At 42.3% G+C, this 16812-nt stretch overlaps 1 protein-coding gene across 1 annotated transcript in view; it reads left to right on the top strand.

Annotated features, from left to right (window-relative positions):
- LOC129697342 (amine sulfotransferase-like) overlaps positions 1-15807 on the top strand; it is a 22800-nt gene extending 6993 nt beyond the window's left edge. Inside the window, exons 4-7 of the mRNA XM_055635794.1 lie at positions 3471-3597; positions 6060-6154; positions 9345-9516; positions 13190-15807. Of these exons, the coding sequence (XP_055491769.1) occupies positions 3471-3597; positions 6060-6154; positions 9345-9516; positions 13190-13305 (510 nt within the window). The 3' untranslated portion in view covers positions 13306-15807. The remainder of the gene's footprint in view (positions 1-3470; positions 3598-6059; positions 6155-9344; positions 9517-13189) is intronic.
- The last annotated feature ends 1005 nt before the right edge of the window (positions 15808-16812 follow it).

Below are 16812 nucleotides of genomic sequence, written 5' to 3'. Positions count from 1 at the left end.
GCAGACTTTCCTGGAGTCCGACCCGGAGCTTCAAGCCACAGGTGTGGCGCGGACTTACCATCGTAGAGTCTGGGATCTCTTGCCGAGGATCGCCAGTGTTGAAGCTCCGACCACGGGGCCTGTGGACTTTAACACTGTGAAGCAGCGGTCTCCAGTAAGAAGCGGCTGACTCTGGAACTTCTGTCTGTCCCGACACCGAAGTTTCGACTATCCCGACGCGAGGGCTTGAACATCGGACCGTCGGCAAGGAGGGTTCAAGGCCCCAACCACGGGTGAACAAAGGAGGAAGATGACTGAACTTAATTGTCTTCCATCACAGTGAGGAATGTTGATTCCACTGTGGTGGATGTTTATGTTAAACTTTATTTTATGTGATGTGTGTATTTTAGCTTATTTACTTAGTATGGCTGTGTGGTAACTCAAATTTCACTGTACCTTAATTGGTATATGTGAACATTAAATGGAATCTTGTATCTTGAATATTGGATTACTTTAAATAAAATACGATCACAGGTAGATAGGGTGGCCAAGAAGGCTTTCTACACATTAGCCTTCACAAGTCAGGGTAGTGAGTATAGAAATTGGGATGTTATGTTACAATTTAACAAGACATTGGTGAGGCTGCATTTGGATGAATGTGCTCAGTTTTAGTCACCCTGCTATAGGAAGCATGTAGTTAAGTTGGAAAGAGTGCAGAGAAGATTTACGAGGATTTTGCCAGGACTTGAGGGCCTGAGCAATAAGGAGAGGTTAGGACATTATTCCTTGGAGTGCAGAGGATGACAAGTGACCTGAGATGTATAGATCATGAGGGGAATAAATAGGGTAAATGCATTTTATCCTGGTAGAGCCTTTTACCAGAGTAGGGGAATCAATAACTAGTGGACATAGGTTTAAAGAGAGAGGGGAAAGATTTAATAGGAACCAGGGAATCATTTTCACACAGGGAGTGGTGGGTATATGGAACACACTGCTGGTAGAGGTGGCTGAAGCAGGTACTATAAAAACATTTAAAAGTCATATGGACAAGTCCATACATAGGAAAGGTTTAGACGAACATGGGCTAAATGTGGATGAATGGGACTGGCATAGATGGGGATTCTTGGTCAGTATGTGAAAGTTGGGCTGAAGGGCCCATCTCCATACTGTATGACTATAATTACACATGGTATTTTTTGTCTGTTAACCAACCTTGAATTACCTATAGTACTAATATTTATGTCTAACAATTCCATGAAGCAACTTATCAAATTTATTTTGTAAACATCAAATCCATTATTTCTGTGCAACTAACCACGTGAGATGGTTGTGGTCATTTGTAATTAGAGAACTGTAATTCTCTAAATACCAAAAATAATAATGTATTCAGTAGATTACATGGTTATGAGTCACCTAAAGTTGTTTGAATAACAAAAATCAATGGTGTTTTCAAAGTTTGTGTCCCAGAACCACAAACCAATAGGTTTTTATCACGGAATCCATTTCAGAGGTAATTTCCTAAGGCATCTTTCCTTGTTGCATGCTCAGTAAATAACCTCAACCTTTTTCACCAAACTTCAGGATTCATCTTGACTTTTTGGAACAATGCAAAACAAAGTACAGTAGGCAAGGGTGTGTTTTGCCTTTTTTAATGCAGAAACAACTCGTCATAATCACATAAAATGCATCCGAAATTAAAGTAAAAATATATAATGTTCAAAGATTTCAAAGTTCAAAGCAACTCCACTGCAGCAGCTCAGTGGTGCAGTGGTAGAGTTGCTATCTTATAGCGCCAGAGGCCCGGGTTTGAACCTGTCTATGGGTGCTGTCTGCATGGAGTTTCTACGTTCACCCTTTGACCACATGGGCTTTCTCCGAGTGCTACGGTTTCCTCCCACATTTCAAAGACATGCACGTTTGCAGGTTAAGTGGCTCTGTAAATTGCCCCAAGTGTGTAGGATGTGCGGTTGGGCCAACATCGAACTAGTGTACAAGTGATCGTTGGTCGGTGTGGTATTGGCCAGGTGATGAGCGGTGCCTGGTTTCTTCCAGACGTAAGGCTTGGCATTCAGGCCAAAGAGTTAAATCTTGGTTTCATCAGACCAGAGAATCTTGTTTCTCATGGTCTGAGAGTCCTTTACATGCCTTTTGGTAAACTCCAAGCAGGCTGTCATGTTTACTGAGAAGTGGCCATTCTATCAAGCATCACGTCTGGAGGAAACCAGTCACCGCTCATCACCTGGCCAGTACCATACCTACGGTGAAGCGTGGTGGTGGCAGCATCATGCTGTGGGGATGTTTTTCAGCAGCAGGAACTGAGAGACTAGTCAGGATCGAGGGAAAGATGCCCGGAGCAACGTACAGAGAGATCCTTGATGAAAACCTGCTCCAGAGAGTTTAGGAGCTCAGACTGGGACGGAGGTTCACCTTCCAACAGGACAACTACCCTAAGCACACAGCCAAGACAACGCAGGAGTGGCTTTGTGACAAGTCTGAGAATGTCCTTGAGTGGCCCAGCCAGAGCCTGGACTTGAACCCAATCGAACATCTCTGGAGGGACCTGAAAATAGCTGTGCATCGATGCTCCCCATCCAACCTGACAGAGCTTGAGAGGATCTGCAGAGAAGAATGGGAGACATTACCCAAATACAGGTGTGCCAAGCTTGTAGCATCATACCCAAGACGACTTGAGGCTGTAATCGCTGCCAAAGTTGCCTCAACAAAGTACTGAGTAAGGGGTCTGAATAATTATGTAAATGTGATACTTCAGTTATTTATTTTTAATTACTTTGTAAACATTTCTAAACACCTGTTTTTGCTTTTTTATTATGCGGTATTGTGTGTACAAATCAAAATGAGCGTAACGTAACGTAACAAAAGGTGGAAAAAGTGAAAGGGTCTGAATACTTTCTGAATGCACTGTATATCAATTTGATTGCCTAAAGAAGTTTCATGTCTCCAAGCTGTCTCAGAAAGTGGGATGTAAACTGAAAACGACACACTTTAAAATTGACCAGAAAAAGCACTTATTCAGAAAAGAAAGCCATCAGGGCCTGCACCCGGTTGAGATCCGGTGGTCTGCTTGGGTTGGTGGTTCCTCTGCGTCGGGGCCCAGACAGACCCTGTTGTCTGGTTGGGTCATCAGCTACATGAGGTTGAGGCTTCGACGAACATGTGTAGGCCGCAGGCTTTGCCAAGCAGGTTAGGCCTCACTGGTGGGGTTGGCTCAGGTCATGTGAGGCCTTCAGTTGCGGAGTTCATAGGAAAAACTGATGTGCAAGAATATTAAAGAAAATATCACTAGCACATTTAGAAATGGTGCTGTACTTACAGGTGGAAAGATTATTTAGAAGAGTAGGCTGATTATATTGGATGGTAGTAAATCCTTCTCTGGGTGATGAGCCTTCTGGATGAGGCTCCCGCGCCTTCTTGTAGAACCAAAGACTCTGTCTAATCATTCATATTCAACATTTCCAATATTTTACATTCAGGTTATTTACTTGACTCGAAATCCAAAGGATATTGCGGTTTCTTTATATCACTTTCAAAACTATGTTACTTTTCTGGAATCACCATCAAAGTTTGAAGACTTTCTGGAGGAATTCATTGATGGCGACGGTAAGAATTGTTTCCCATCTAGTACTTCAATGCATACCCTTTACAATATTTATAATCAAGTTTCAGCTCACCTTGACATTCAATTTAGTTGTGTGAATCAATTTTTGGTTCCTACATTCCACATTGTGAATGCCTCAGTCCCTGGTCTGAGGAGAGCCTCTCTTATTGCTATTCAGTGCCAGGGTTAGGGGAATGAAAGTAACTTGAAAGCACCTTCCCTGCATTTCTAGGAAAATCACTCTCACCTAATAGAAGGTTATAACCAAAACCAATTGCTCCCATTATTAAGTGCGTGAGCTCCTTCAGTAAGAGTCATACAACACAGAAACAGGCCGTTCAGTCCAACTCGTCCATGTTAAACAAGACTCCATGTCTAATCTAATCTACTTTACCTGCATTTTGTCCTTTTCCCCCTCACACTTTCCTATCAATGTATCTGTGCAAGTGTCTTTTAAATGTTTTTATAGCACCTGCCTCAACTACCTCCTCTGCCACCACTTTCTGTGTAAGAAAGCAATATCCTCTGGTTTTTGATTCTCCTACCCTGGGTGCAAGACTCTGTGCATTCACCTCCCCTCATGATTTTGCACACCTTTATAAGATCACCCTTAAGATTTGCTTTTTTTTATTTTTGGATAACCCTCTTCATTGTCTTCGATGCCAGCTGCTTTAGGTTCATCTGCAAACTTGATCAGCCATGATTGAATGGCAGAGTAGACTTGATGGGCTGAATGGCCAAATTCTACTCCTGTCACCTATGACCTTATAAATTATCCATGTACCTGCCGATTGGTTTGTTAAATGTAGGGATAGTCCCTGCCTCAACTACCTCATCTGGCAGCTTGTTCCATACACCCAACACCCTTTGTGTGAAAAAGTTACCCCTCAGATTCCGATTAAATCTTTCCCCCTTCACCTTAAACCTATGTCCTCTGGTTCTCGATTTACCTACTCTGGGCAAGAGACTGTCTAATCTAATCTACCCAATCTATTCTTCTCATGATTTTATACACCTCTATAAGATCACCCCTCATATTCCTGCACTCCAAGGAATAGAGTCCCAACCTACTTAACCTCTCCCATTAGCTCAGACCCTCTAGCCCTGGCAACATCTTGACATCTTCTCTGTACCCTTTCCAGCTTGACATCTTTTCTATAACGTGGTTCCCAGAACTGAACACTATACTCTAAATGCGGCCTCACCAACATCTTATACAACTGCAACATAATCTCCCAACTTCTATACTCAATACTCTGATTGATGAAGGCCAATGTGCCAAATGCCTTTTTGACCACTCTATCTACCTGTGACTCGACCTTCAAGGAACAATGCACCTGCACTCCTAGATCCCTCTGGTCTACAACACGCCCCAGAGCCCTACCATTCACTATATAGGTCATGCCCATGTTAAACTTTCCAATATACAACACCTCACATTTATCTGTATTATATTTCATCAACCATTCCTCAGCCCACCTGGCCAATCGATCAAGATCCTGCTGCAATTTTTCACAACCATCTTCATTATCTGCAAAACCACCCACTTTTGTATCATCTGCAAACTTGCTAATCTTGCCCTGTATGTTCTTATTGATATAGATGACAAACAGTAAAGGGCCCAGCACCAAACCCTGAGGCTCATCACTAGTCACATGCCTTCAGTCCAAGAAGTAACCTTCCACCATCACCCTCTGCTTCCTTGTGAAGCTACAAAAATTCTAATCATGACCTCGGGCTCCAGAATTTCCACAAAAGGTTAAAATATGTAGTAAAATACCTTGTTCATTGTTAGAAAATGCAAAATATAATTCACACTGAAAACTCACAACAACTTATTTTGCTGATCAAATATGATCAAAGAAGTTTGTGCAAAGAGTTCTCACTTTTTGATTGGCCAATGTGGTTTGTAATTAAAACACAATGTTCCAGTTTTTAGTGCTATCAGCCTATATGTAGTCCAGATAACTGTGTGAGTCAATGGGTTTGTAGTAGACATTAGTCGATGGTTTGTCCACTGTGATAGAGACAGAGATCAGGAGAGGGGAGTCAGAGATAGTCCAAATGAATTGAGGGCAGGTTATACATTAATGGCAAAATGAAATCAATAAGTTCTATGTGAGTGCTGGAGGAGGTAGTGATAGGCAGTCTTTTTAGGCATACTATACTAGAGCAGGCTGTTTAGGCACACTATAGCAAAATGTATGTAATTTGGACAGGTACATGGATAGATAAAGTTTCGAGGGATATGGGGAAAAAGCAGTCAGGTGGTATTAGCATGGTTGGAGCATCTTGGTCGGTGTGGGCAAGTTGTGTCGAAGGGCCTGTTTCTGTGCTCTATGATTCCATTGGCCATCATCCAATTGTCAAGTATGTGGAAATTTAGTAAATGTTAAGTATGTTGTACTCTTTAGAGGCCATTTACATTTGCCTTTTGAAATCATGCAAATATTTCTTCCAACAGTAATATACAGCTCTTGGTTTGATCATATTCGTGACTGGTATAACCACAAGGATGAATTTGACTTCCTATTTCTGTCCTATGAAGAAACCAAGAAGGTAATTCAGGCCCGTGCGAATCTTTTCAAAAAGGGGGGTGGCATGACAGGATTACAAAAAATTTAATGTGAAATAATGTGCGCGCTGCACACATCACGAGCGCGAAGCGTGAACCCCCAATGCCGTGTGCTTTTGCGGGTTACATTTGCTACCCGCCAATCCTCAGGAACTACTCCAGAATCTAAAGAGTTTTGAAAGATTATTACTAATGCATCCACTATTTCTGGAGCTCCTTCCTTAAGCACTCTGGGATGCAGCCTATCTGGCCCTGGGGATTTATCGGCCTTTAATCCATTCAATTTACCCAACACCACTTCCCGACTAACCTGGATTACACTCAATTCCTCCAACTCCTTTGACCCGCGGTCCCCTGCAATTTCCGGCAGATTATTTATGTCTTCCTTAGTGAAGACGGAACCAAAGTAGTTATTCAATTGGTCCGCCATATCCTTGTTCCCCATGATCAACTCACCTGTTTCTGACTGCAAGGGACCTACATTTGTTTTAACTAATCTCTTTCTTTTCTCATATCTTCTCTTTCTTTTCACATTTATGGGTGGAAAGGAACATAGGAAAGGAGGGGGAAGAGTGGGCTTGGGCAGATGGGTGAAGGAAAAATAGACACAAAGTGCTTGAGTAACTCAGTGGGTCAGGAAGCATCTGCAGAGAATATGAATAGGCGACATGTCACGGAGTGCTGGAGTAACTCAGTGGGTCAGGCAGCATTTCTGGAGAAATGGTATAGATTATATTTCGGGCCAAGACCGTTCTTCAGTAATATTCATGATGTGACATGCATAGACATTCCTGAATGTTACCCAAACCATCGTGAGCTGCTTTGTTACGGTGCTTGCCCTGTCCAATAACGTCTCTGCTGCCTTGGGTGATGCAGGACAGGACACAAGCTTTGGGACACAGTGTGAAGCTGTTGCCATCTGTCCCAGCCTGGTAAAAACCTGGATGGAGTGGATTTGGAGAGGATGTTTCCACTAGTGGTAGAACCAGTGGCCACATCCTCAGAATTAAAAGACATTCCTTTAGGAAGGAGATGAGCAGGAATTTCTTAAATCAGAGGATGGCGAACTGTGGAATTCATTGCCACAGACAGCTGTGGAGGTCAAGTCAATGGACATTTTTCAGGAGGAGATTGATAGCGATTCTTGATTGATACGGGTGTCAGAGGTAATGGGGAGAAGGCAGGAGAATGGGTTTGAGAGGGAAAGATAGAGACCGCATTTAGAATATTGTGTTCAGTTCTTGGCACCATGTTATAGGAAAGAAGTCAAACTGAAACGAGTACAGAGATCCCCATCCTGGATCAGTCCAATCAGGATTGTGTCGTCCGCAAACTTCAGAAGCTTGACAGAGGTGTCTGTGGAGGTGCAGTCATTGGTGTGGCGAGAGTAGAGGAGAGGGGAGAGTACGCATGTTGCGGTGCTCCTATGCTGAGCGTTTACGGGTCCGAGATATGCTTTCCCGTCTCACATGCAGCTTCCTGTCTGTCAGAAAGCTGGTGATCCACTGACAGAGGGGTTCAGGCACAGTCAACTCAGAAAGTTTGGAGCAATGGTGTTGAATGCAGAGCTAAAATCAACAAACAATATCCTCGCATAGGTCCCCTGGTGGTCTTGATGCTGGAGGATGAAGTGCAGGTCCAGATTGACTGCGTCATCCACAGATCTATTGGCCCAATTTGCAAAATGCAGAGGGTCCAGCAGGGTGGTTGTGATATTTTCCAGCACAAGCCTTTCAATGGTCTTCATTTTTTTTTTCCAAAATGTCTTCATGACTACAGAGGTCAGTGCGACAAGCCTGTACTCATTAAGACCAGTAATCCTTGCCTTTTTGGGTACTGGGGGACAATAGTGGAGGATTTGAGTTCAAGAAGGAACTGCAGATGCTAGAAAATCGAAGGTACACAAAAATGCTGGAGAAACTCAGCGGGTGCAGCAGCATCTATGGAGCGAAGGAAATAGATAACGTTTTGGGCCGAAACCCTTCTTCAGTCTGAAGGTAACGTTTCGGGCCGAAACGTTACCTATTTCCTTCGCTCCATAGATGCTATTGCATCCGCTGAGTTTCTCCAGCATTTTTGTGTACCAGTGGAGAATTTAAAGCAGCCGGTGGTGAGGCTCCGAAGCCACGGATGGAAATGCTAGACCAGGTGGGCAGACACCACACCGCGCACCGCGCATCCCCCCCCCCCCCCCCCCCCCCGCCGCCGCCGCAGCAAAGCAGCAGCCGCGGATGGAAACATTGGATTAAATACTCTGGGATGCAGCCTATCTGGCCCTGGGGATTTATCGGCCTTTAATCCATTCAATTTACCTAACACCGCTTCCCGGCTAACCTAGATTTCACTCAGTTCCTCCATCTCATTCTGTCTCACCTTGAAGGGCTCTATGGTGGTGAGGGAGGAAGTGTGCAGACAAGTGCTGATCCTCCTAGAGTTGCAGGACAAATACCATGGAACCAAGGAGAGTGGATGGGGAGGGATGAGCAGACTAGCGTGTCACGGGAAGAGTGTTCCCCACTGAAAGCAGAATGAGGGGGATAGAGGGTAAAGTGCCACTTGTGGTGGGATCCCATTAGAGCTGGTAGAGGTGGCGATGGATGCTAGTGGGTGAAAGGTGGGGACCAGCAGAACTTTGTATAGGAAGGAACTGCAGATGCTGGTTTAAACTGAAGATAGACACAAGAAATTGGAGTAACTCAGCTGGACAGGCTGCATCTCTGGAGAGAAGAAATGGGCGACGTTTCGGGTCGAGTGTCTGAAGAAGGGTTTTGACCCAAAATGTCACCCATTCCTTCTCTCCAGAGATGCTGCCTGTCCCGCTGAATTACTCCAGCTTTTTGTGTCTACCAGGAGAACTTTGTTCTGTCTGGTGCGGAGTGAGGTAAGAACAGACATGCAGACAATTAAGGAAATGTGTGTGGGGACTCCATCAACTGTGATGAGGGGAAAAGAAGGAAGACATTTCAGAAGGCCTCGTCTTGATGACATATTTAGTTTTTAGTTTTAGTTTTAGAGATACTAAAACACAGATCTGGTGGGGGTGGAGAAAGTGAGAGAGATTTACAGGAGGCATGATGGGTGGGAGATGCAGCTGTAACAGCTATGGGAGTCAGTTGGAACTTGTTTTTCTTACATCTCAAAGATTAATGTTAGGTAAACAATTTAATCCCACAGGATTTAAGAACCACAATTACAAAAATATGTGACTTCCTTGGGAGAAAGTTGGGTGAAGATAAGCTTGATATAGTGGTGGAGGAGAGTACCTTCAAAGCTATGAGCAATAATCCAATGGCGAATTACAAAGATTTGGAAAATAAAAACCCAAATGGGTCATTTCTCCGAAAAGGTAAAGTTTCTAAATTTCAATATCTTGCCTGGAAAACAGATAGCCAAAGGCTCATGGTACCAGGGTAATGAAACACAGAATAAATACTTGGTGCTGGACTGCTGTCCTTGTAGGAGGAAATATTACATTATATTTCACTTTTATGGCCTTCAATACATTCCGCTGGCCTTATGCCGAGGGAACTGTGGGACCTAATATACCTTTCAGTGAAAAGCAAATCTTGCCGTTATTTTTTTGAAGAGCTTGTTGTAGACTGCACTGATATCATTTGGAACTATTGTGAATATTTCTTTTTCTTTTTGTAGGCTCCTATAATAATACCTAGCCAGTCAATATGACAAATTGAGAGCTTGCTTCTACAGAGTAGGAAATGTGACAGTGCTTCTTGTGAGAGACCAACCATAATATAAGAAGAGATAAGGAAACCGTGAAAAGGGGCAAAAGAGCTATGATGATGGAAAGGTTTGCACTGAAGATTTAAGACTGACTAAAACATTTGCCAGCAACAGTTCTGGGCTATCACAGAGAGATAGGAGGTCTTGACAGGACCACTCAACCCCATTTTCACTCCTCATATATTCCCATGGCCCAGAACTATCACCACTATTCTCCTCACATTAAAGGCTGTGGAATCAAGAAAACAAACTGTCTGGAAACCTGGGCTCCTCCTGATCCTCAGCATATGAATATTTTAGGTGTTGGATGCTGAAATGTGAAAATGTTATCCAATGTTATCATGCACTGTGGAGCACTGGATGAAAACAGGACCTCTTTAGGCTGTTTCATCTGTGATCAAAGTAAGACAGAAGTTGAACACAAGGTTGGAGAGTGATGGAGATTTCAACACATACTACATGATTCTTATTGGATTACAGTAAACTAACCACATCAATGGCCATTATTTTTGCCTGTAGTCCATGGTCTGTAAAAGAGAAAGATTTTGCACTTTCAGAAAAACTGAACATTCCTCTCCCTCTGTGATTTTCAGAAAAGAAAGTAAACTAATTGCATTATGTCACCCATTCCTTCTATCCAGAGATGCTGTCTATCCAGCTGAGTTACTCCAGCATTTTGTGTCTATCTTCAAACTAATGGAGGTTATGACCATTAGGTGGAAAGAGGGAGCATCTTTGGCTTGCATTGGCCTCCTCCAATGTGTCACTAAGTTTGAGCTCAACAGAAGTGTGAAAAGTAACAACTGATCGTGCATAATGGTGAAATAATGGACAAATCAAACTGGTAAATGTCAGGGAGCTCAGGACTCACTGTAATCACGTTCCCATGCGGAGATCTCAAATTTACTAGAAGGGTCAGGATGCCAAATCTGTCTGCTGAGACTCCAGCATAGTTATATTGGGGGACCTCCTTACACATCCCATTCCATTCCAGGCACCGTACAAGATCAGAGAAATGAGTCGGTCGGGTACATTGAATTTTATGCAATTCACTGAAACTGACAGGACTGGATTCCGCTAATTCACTTGGACAGCCTCGCCAAATGAATTAGCAGGACCCAAAGACCAAGAGTAGTAAATCAGAAAACAAATGAAAATGAAAGACGCCAAAAACACTCATTGGGTCAGGTAACTTCTGTGGAAAAGTCAATGTTGCAGGTCTGTGTCTCTTTCCACAGATGCTGCCTGACCTGCTGAGTGTTTCCAACAATTTCTGCTTTTATTTCAGATTTTCAGCATCAGTAGTTTCTTGGAAGTTCAAGAAACTACGACTCTAAATGAAAGAAATAATTGGCTAAGAAAAAATATCAGAGCAAGCATTTGATTTTTCAAAATGTATTCCCGACAATTAAAATGAGTCCAGCAGTTCCTGAGGTTTTGCACAATTATTATCACTACTATAGTGCTACAGGCCCCAGGTAGTCAAGATGGGAGGGAATACATCGAAGTCCCTCACCCTGAGCACAGGATCGCCCCAGGGTTGTGTCCTCAGCCCCCTATTGTACTCCCTGTACACACATGACTGTGTGGCTAGGTTCAGCTCCAACTCAATAATTAAGTTTGCTGATGACACTGTGGTGGTGGGCCTGATCTCAGACAACGACGAGAAGGCCTACCGGGAGGAGGTGGCTGATCTAGCACTCTGGTGCTAGGATAACAGCCTCCTCTTGAACATCAAAAAAACGGAAGGAGATGATCATGGACTTTAGGAGGGCACATCATCTGAGGACGTACACTCCATTGAGGATAAATGGGGATCCTGTGGATAGGGTGAGCTGTTTTAAATACCTGGGAGTCCACATCTCTGAGGATATGACATGGACATCACACGCCTCAGCACTCGTGAGTAAGGCAAGGCAGCGCCTTTACCACCTCAGGCAATGGAGGAAATTCAGAGTGTCTCCAAGGATCCTCCAGTGCTTCTACGCAGCGGCTGTGGAAAGCATCTTGTTCGGGAATATTACCATCTGGTTTGGGAATTGCTCTGCCCAGGACAAGAAGGCTCTGCAGAGAGTAGTGCGTTTGGCCGAACGCACTATGGGAACTTCACTCGCCCCCCTGCAGGAACTATACATCAGGAGGTGCAACTCCAGAGCTAATAAAATCATTAGAAACCCCTTCCACCCATGCAACGGACTGTTCCAGCTGCTACGGTCAGGCAAACGCCTCCGTTGCCATGCAGTGAGAATGGAGAGGTTGAGAAGGAGTTTCTTCCCAGAGGCCATTCGGACTGTAAATGCCTTTCTCACCAGGGACTAACTATACTGAACGTTTTTCCTTCCAATATTTATTATGTAAAAGAATATGTGTGTTTATGATTGTGTTTATAGTTTGTTTGGTTGTCTTTTTGCACAAAGTCCGCGAGCATTGCCACTTTTCATTTCACTGCACATCTCATATGTGTATGTGACGAACAAACTTGACTTGACTTGATAATCTATTGATTATTGGGGTTTTTTAATTTCCCCCAAACATTGATTTTATAGTGATTTCTGAAGGTTGATAATTTACCAATATATAAGTTTATAATGGTTTAAAAGTTTTTTATAGCATTTTGAAAGCCATTACGGAGATTTTAGTTTAGTTTAGAGAAACAGTGCGGAAACAGGCTCTTCGGCCCACCGAGTCCGCAACTACCAGCGATCCCCACTAGGGACAATTTATGTAATACCGGTTTAAATCGATGGTAGACACAAAATGCTGGAGTAACTCAACGGGTGAGGTAGCATCTCTGGAAAGAAGGAATGGGCGATGTTTTGGGTCGAGGCCATTCTTCAAACTCATTTACACTTATACCAAGCCAATTAACCTATGAACCTACACGTCTTTGGAGTGTGGGAAGAAACCGAAGATCAATGTAAGATAAAGGAGATCTTTAACCTACTGCAGCTCAGCTATTTAGGTTGTCAGGGCCAATATCTTTGCCTGCTTTCATTTTTATGGAGAGAGTGCGTGTGTGATCAAACACATATGTTGTTGGGCCCTGATCAGGGAGATTACTGGAGATATACTTTTTTAGCAAACATTGCTGTTTACTTACAAACTGCTAAGTTCAAGAAAGTATATTATTTTGATGATAATGCCCTTCTATTTGCTTCTGCAAAGATCGCCTGTGGACTGTAGTTTTTCTCTAAGATTCATCCATTTTATTACTTATCACTCATGCAATTTAGTTTTGTAATCTCAAACGTTTATTTATTTTTTCTATTTCCTTTCAGGAATAATTGGAGATTGGAAAACTCATTTCACTGTGGCTCAGTCGGAGAAGTTTGACAAAATATTCCAAGAAAAAATGAAAGGATTTCCTTTTAAGTTCACCTGGGACAGCAAATAATGAAACAGATTATCCACACAACAGAGACCTAAGTTACAGAAATAAGTGGAATGATGTATTACAATACAGGCCGATGTTGTGTGAATGAGCATATGTTAGTTTATAAACAAGTAAACATGATGTTACAACTTGACTTGTTACATAGTGTGAGTAGATGGGAAAGTGGGATAACATAGTACTAGTGTGTATGGGTAATCATGATCAGTGTGGATTCAGAGCCAGCTTTCATGCTATATCTTTCAATCAATAATTTTTTTTTTAGTTGAGTTTATTGTCACGTGTACCGAGGGACAGCGAAAAGCTTTTATTGCATGCTATCCAATCAGCAGAAAGACAATACATGATTACGATCGAGCCATTTACAGTGTACACATGATAAGGGAATAATGTTTAGTGCAATGTAAAGCCAGCAAAGTCCAATCAGGGATTGTCCAAGGATCATCAAAGAGGTGGATAATAGCTCAGCACTGCTCCCTGGTTGTGGTAGGATGGTTCAGTTGCTGATAACAGCTGGGAAGAAACTGTTCCTGAATCTGGAGGTGTGCGTTCTGACACAATGATTTAGAGGAGAGCACCTAATGATATAAAAGTTATTAACAAAACAAGTAGAAATTACCTGTGTTTATTAAGTTAATATTCTCCAGAATGCATTGATTGAAAATGTGCTAGTAACATTCAATATTAAACTTCAAAAGTGAGTAAGATAAGCGGAGATAAGTTTACAGGCATGTAGTGATAAAGAATGGAATGGGACTGATTGGATAGTGTCTTCAAAGGGCCAACATCAGAACAATGAGACGAAACGTATGTATTTTGAATGTTGACTGTAAGAATATCTCTAACACATATTGTATTCCTCAATATCTTCAATAAACATCATGTATCCTCTTCACATTATATGATTGGCAAAACTTTATCTAGCCTGGTATCAATCAACCATTATAATCACACTAATTATCATGAATAAATAACTCAAAAAGGTTCTGAAATGTTTCAGTAATATGTAATTATCACTTGGCAGGAACTTGAAAAATCTAAATGAATTGAAAGAGCACCCACAATTCCAACAGATTTTTAATTCATTCTGACCTGTCGACTTCACAAAATATCATTGTTACTTTCTTTGTCTAATAATTTTTGTCCAGGAATGAGTAATTTGTGCTTTCTTTGTCTTAGATTGAAGACTGGATCTTGTACGCATTGACTGTCTGCAACCCACATCCAATAATTCTTGTCTCACAATCCCTAACAGGGAGGACACAACTGTATTATTGTGCCCACTTGTAAGAAGGACAGTTTAAGAACAATATTGTTCTCAGAGAAACGTCAGACATTGGCTGTTAGTAAGGAAGTAAGGTGTATACCGTAAAAGACCTGGCAATTATCATTTCTAATTAGAGAGGGGTCTAATGGCATTACCATCAATATCATGGTGATGATATTTGACCAGAAGCTTAAAGGGCCTGTCCCACTTACGTGACCTTTACAGGCGACTGCCAGCAGCCGTCATAGGTCGCCGAAATTTTCAACATGTTGAAAATTCTGCGGTGACCAGAAAGACTCTACGACTCTTTGGTACCTCTCAAGACCATAGGAGACCTCCCACGACCATACAGGCGACTCCTGGCGAGATGTCGCGGGTGACCTCTCATGACCATAGGAGATCTCTCACGGACATATAGTCTGTATGGTCGTGAGAGGTCTCCAAAGAATCAAGCGTCTTTTTGGTCACCGCTGAATTTTCAACTATGACGGGTGCTGGCAGTCGCCTGTAAAGGTCGCGTAAGTGGAACAGGCCCTTAAGAGGAGCACTCACGTAAATACTTGGTTACCCAAGCAAACTGAGTAACCTGTTTAAAAAAGGTCACCTCCTCACACCCCAGTTTTTCCACCATCTACAAAGCCTGAGTTATGTAATACTCTCTATTTGCTTGGATGAATACAACTCCGACAAATTTCAAGGGGTTTAACACAATTCAAGACAAAGTAAACATATAGTAAAAGGAACTGCAGATGCTGGTTTATATCAAAGATAGGCAAAAAATGCTTGCGAGTAACCCAACGGATCAGACAGGATCACTGGATTAAATAGATGAGTTACATTTCGGGTCGGGTCTGAAGAAGGATCTCGGCCCAAAACATCACATCCATTTTCTCCGGAGATGAAGCCTGACACGTTGAGTTACTCCAGCACTTTGTGTCTGTCCAGGACAAACCATCCTGTTTAATTGGCATCCCATCCAAAACCTTGAACCTATAATTTTTTCCTGCAATGGGTACGATTTATGAAATATGCTGCAGTTAATCACAACCCATCAGCTCTGTGAGAGTATCTTTACGGGAAGGATCGCTGTGGGCAAGGCATTGCTCACAGCTATCTTCCCAACAACATACATGGAAGGGCAATATGTTTTTGTATATCTGTAAAACAGTGTAATTGAAAGTTGATCTTTGTTTTTGGGAAACCATTGATTCCTGTTATGGCAATGCATCTGCAGCATAATGGACCAAAATAACACAAGGTTATCACTGAAGTATGGTTGGTCTGCATCAAATTATAATTAAGTGATAACGTTAATCTAGATTACATCAATAAAATGGCTCTGTGGAAATACGTTTTGTTTTACCGAATAGAAGTAGATGGAGACACAAGAGAATGGAGATGCTGGAATCTTGAGCAAAAAGCAGTATTGCAGGAACTCAGTGGGTCAGGCAGCATTTTTAGAGGGAATGGACAGAGGGCATATCAGGTAGCAAACTTTCTTTTGACTGATGAAGGGTCTTGACCAGATATGTCATATGTCCATTCCCTCCACAGATGCTGCCTGACCTGCGGAGTTCCTCCTGCACTTAGCATTGTGCTAAAAGCGGAGTTCCTCCTGCACTTAGCATTGTGCTAAAAACAAACATTGTGTCTATGGAACTGTCACGCTACAGTGCTGAGCACTATATTCTACACTCTGTACCTTCCCCTTTGGTCTATCCATTGGACTTGAGTTTGACTTGATTGTATTTATGTATATTTATGTATATTATTACCTGATCTGATTGGGTAGCGTGCACAATACCTTGGTATATGTGACAATGATAAATATAAACCTAAACTTAGAATCACACTGGTGATTCAATTAGAGATATTTGAGAGAATTTTAAAGACACATTAAGAACAACCTTTTAACATTTGCCTTGGGAAAAATAATCCATCTACAAAGTTTTCAAAAAATATGCCAGGAAATTTAAAGTTGTCCCCACTCCATTGGCCGGTGTTCCTCAGCAATGCCATAGAAGACACATTGATATAATCAAACAGGGCTTCTCTCACATTGCCAGAGTGTAATGGCAACTGCTCCAAAATAGTTATTGGCCTAACACTCCAAAGGAGGGCATAGAGATGGATTAAAAATATAACAAGTAAACATTTTGCTCATCAACTGGGAACTACCTATAACCGCTACCAGAGAAGTAATTGACAACATTGGTGGGCAGAGTTGGTCCAGTGAAAAGCGT

This window comes from Leucoraja erinacea, chromosome 5, assembly GCF_028641065.1.
Source record: "Leucoraja erinacea ecotype New England chromosome 5, Leri_hhj_1, whole genome shotgun sequence".
Taxonomy (NCBI): Eukaryota; Metazoa; Chordata; class Chondrichthyes; order Rajiformes; family Rajidae; genus Leucoraja; species Leucoraja erinaceus.
Note: the sequence above shows the minus strand (reverse complement) of the source record. Positions and strands in the feature narration are given on the sequence as shown.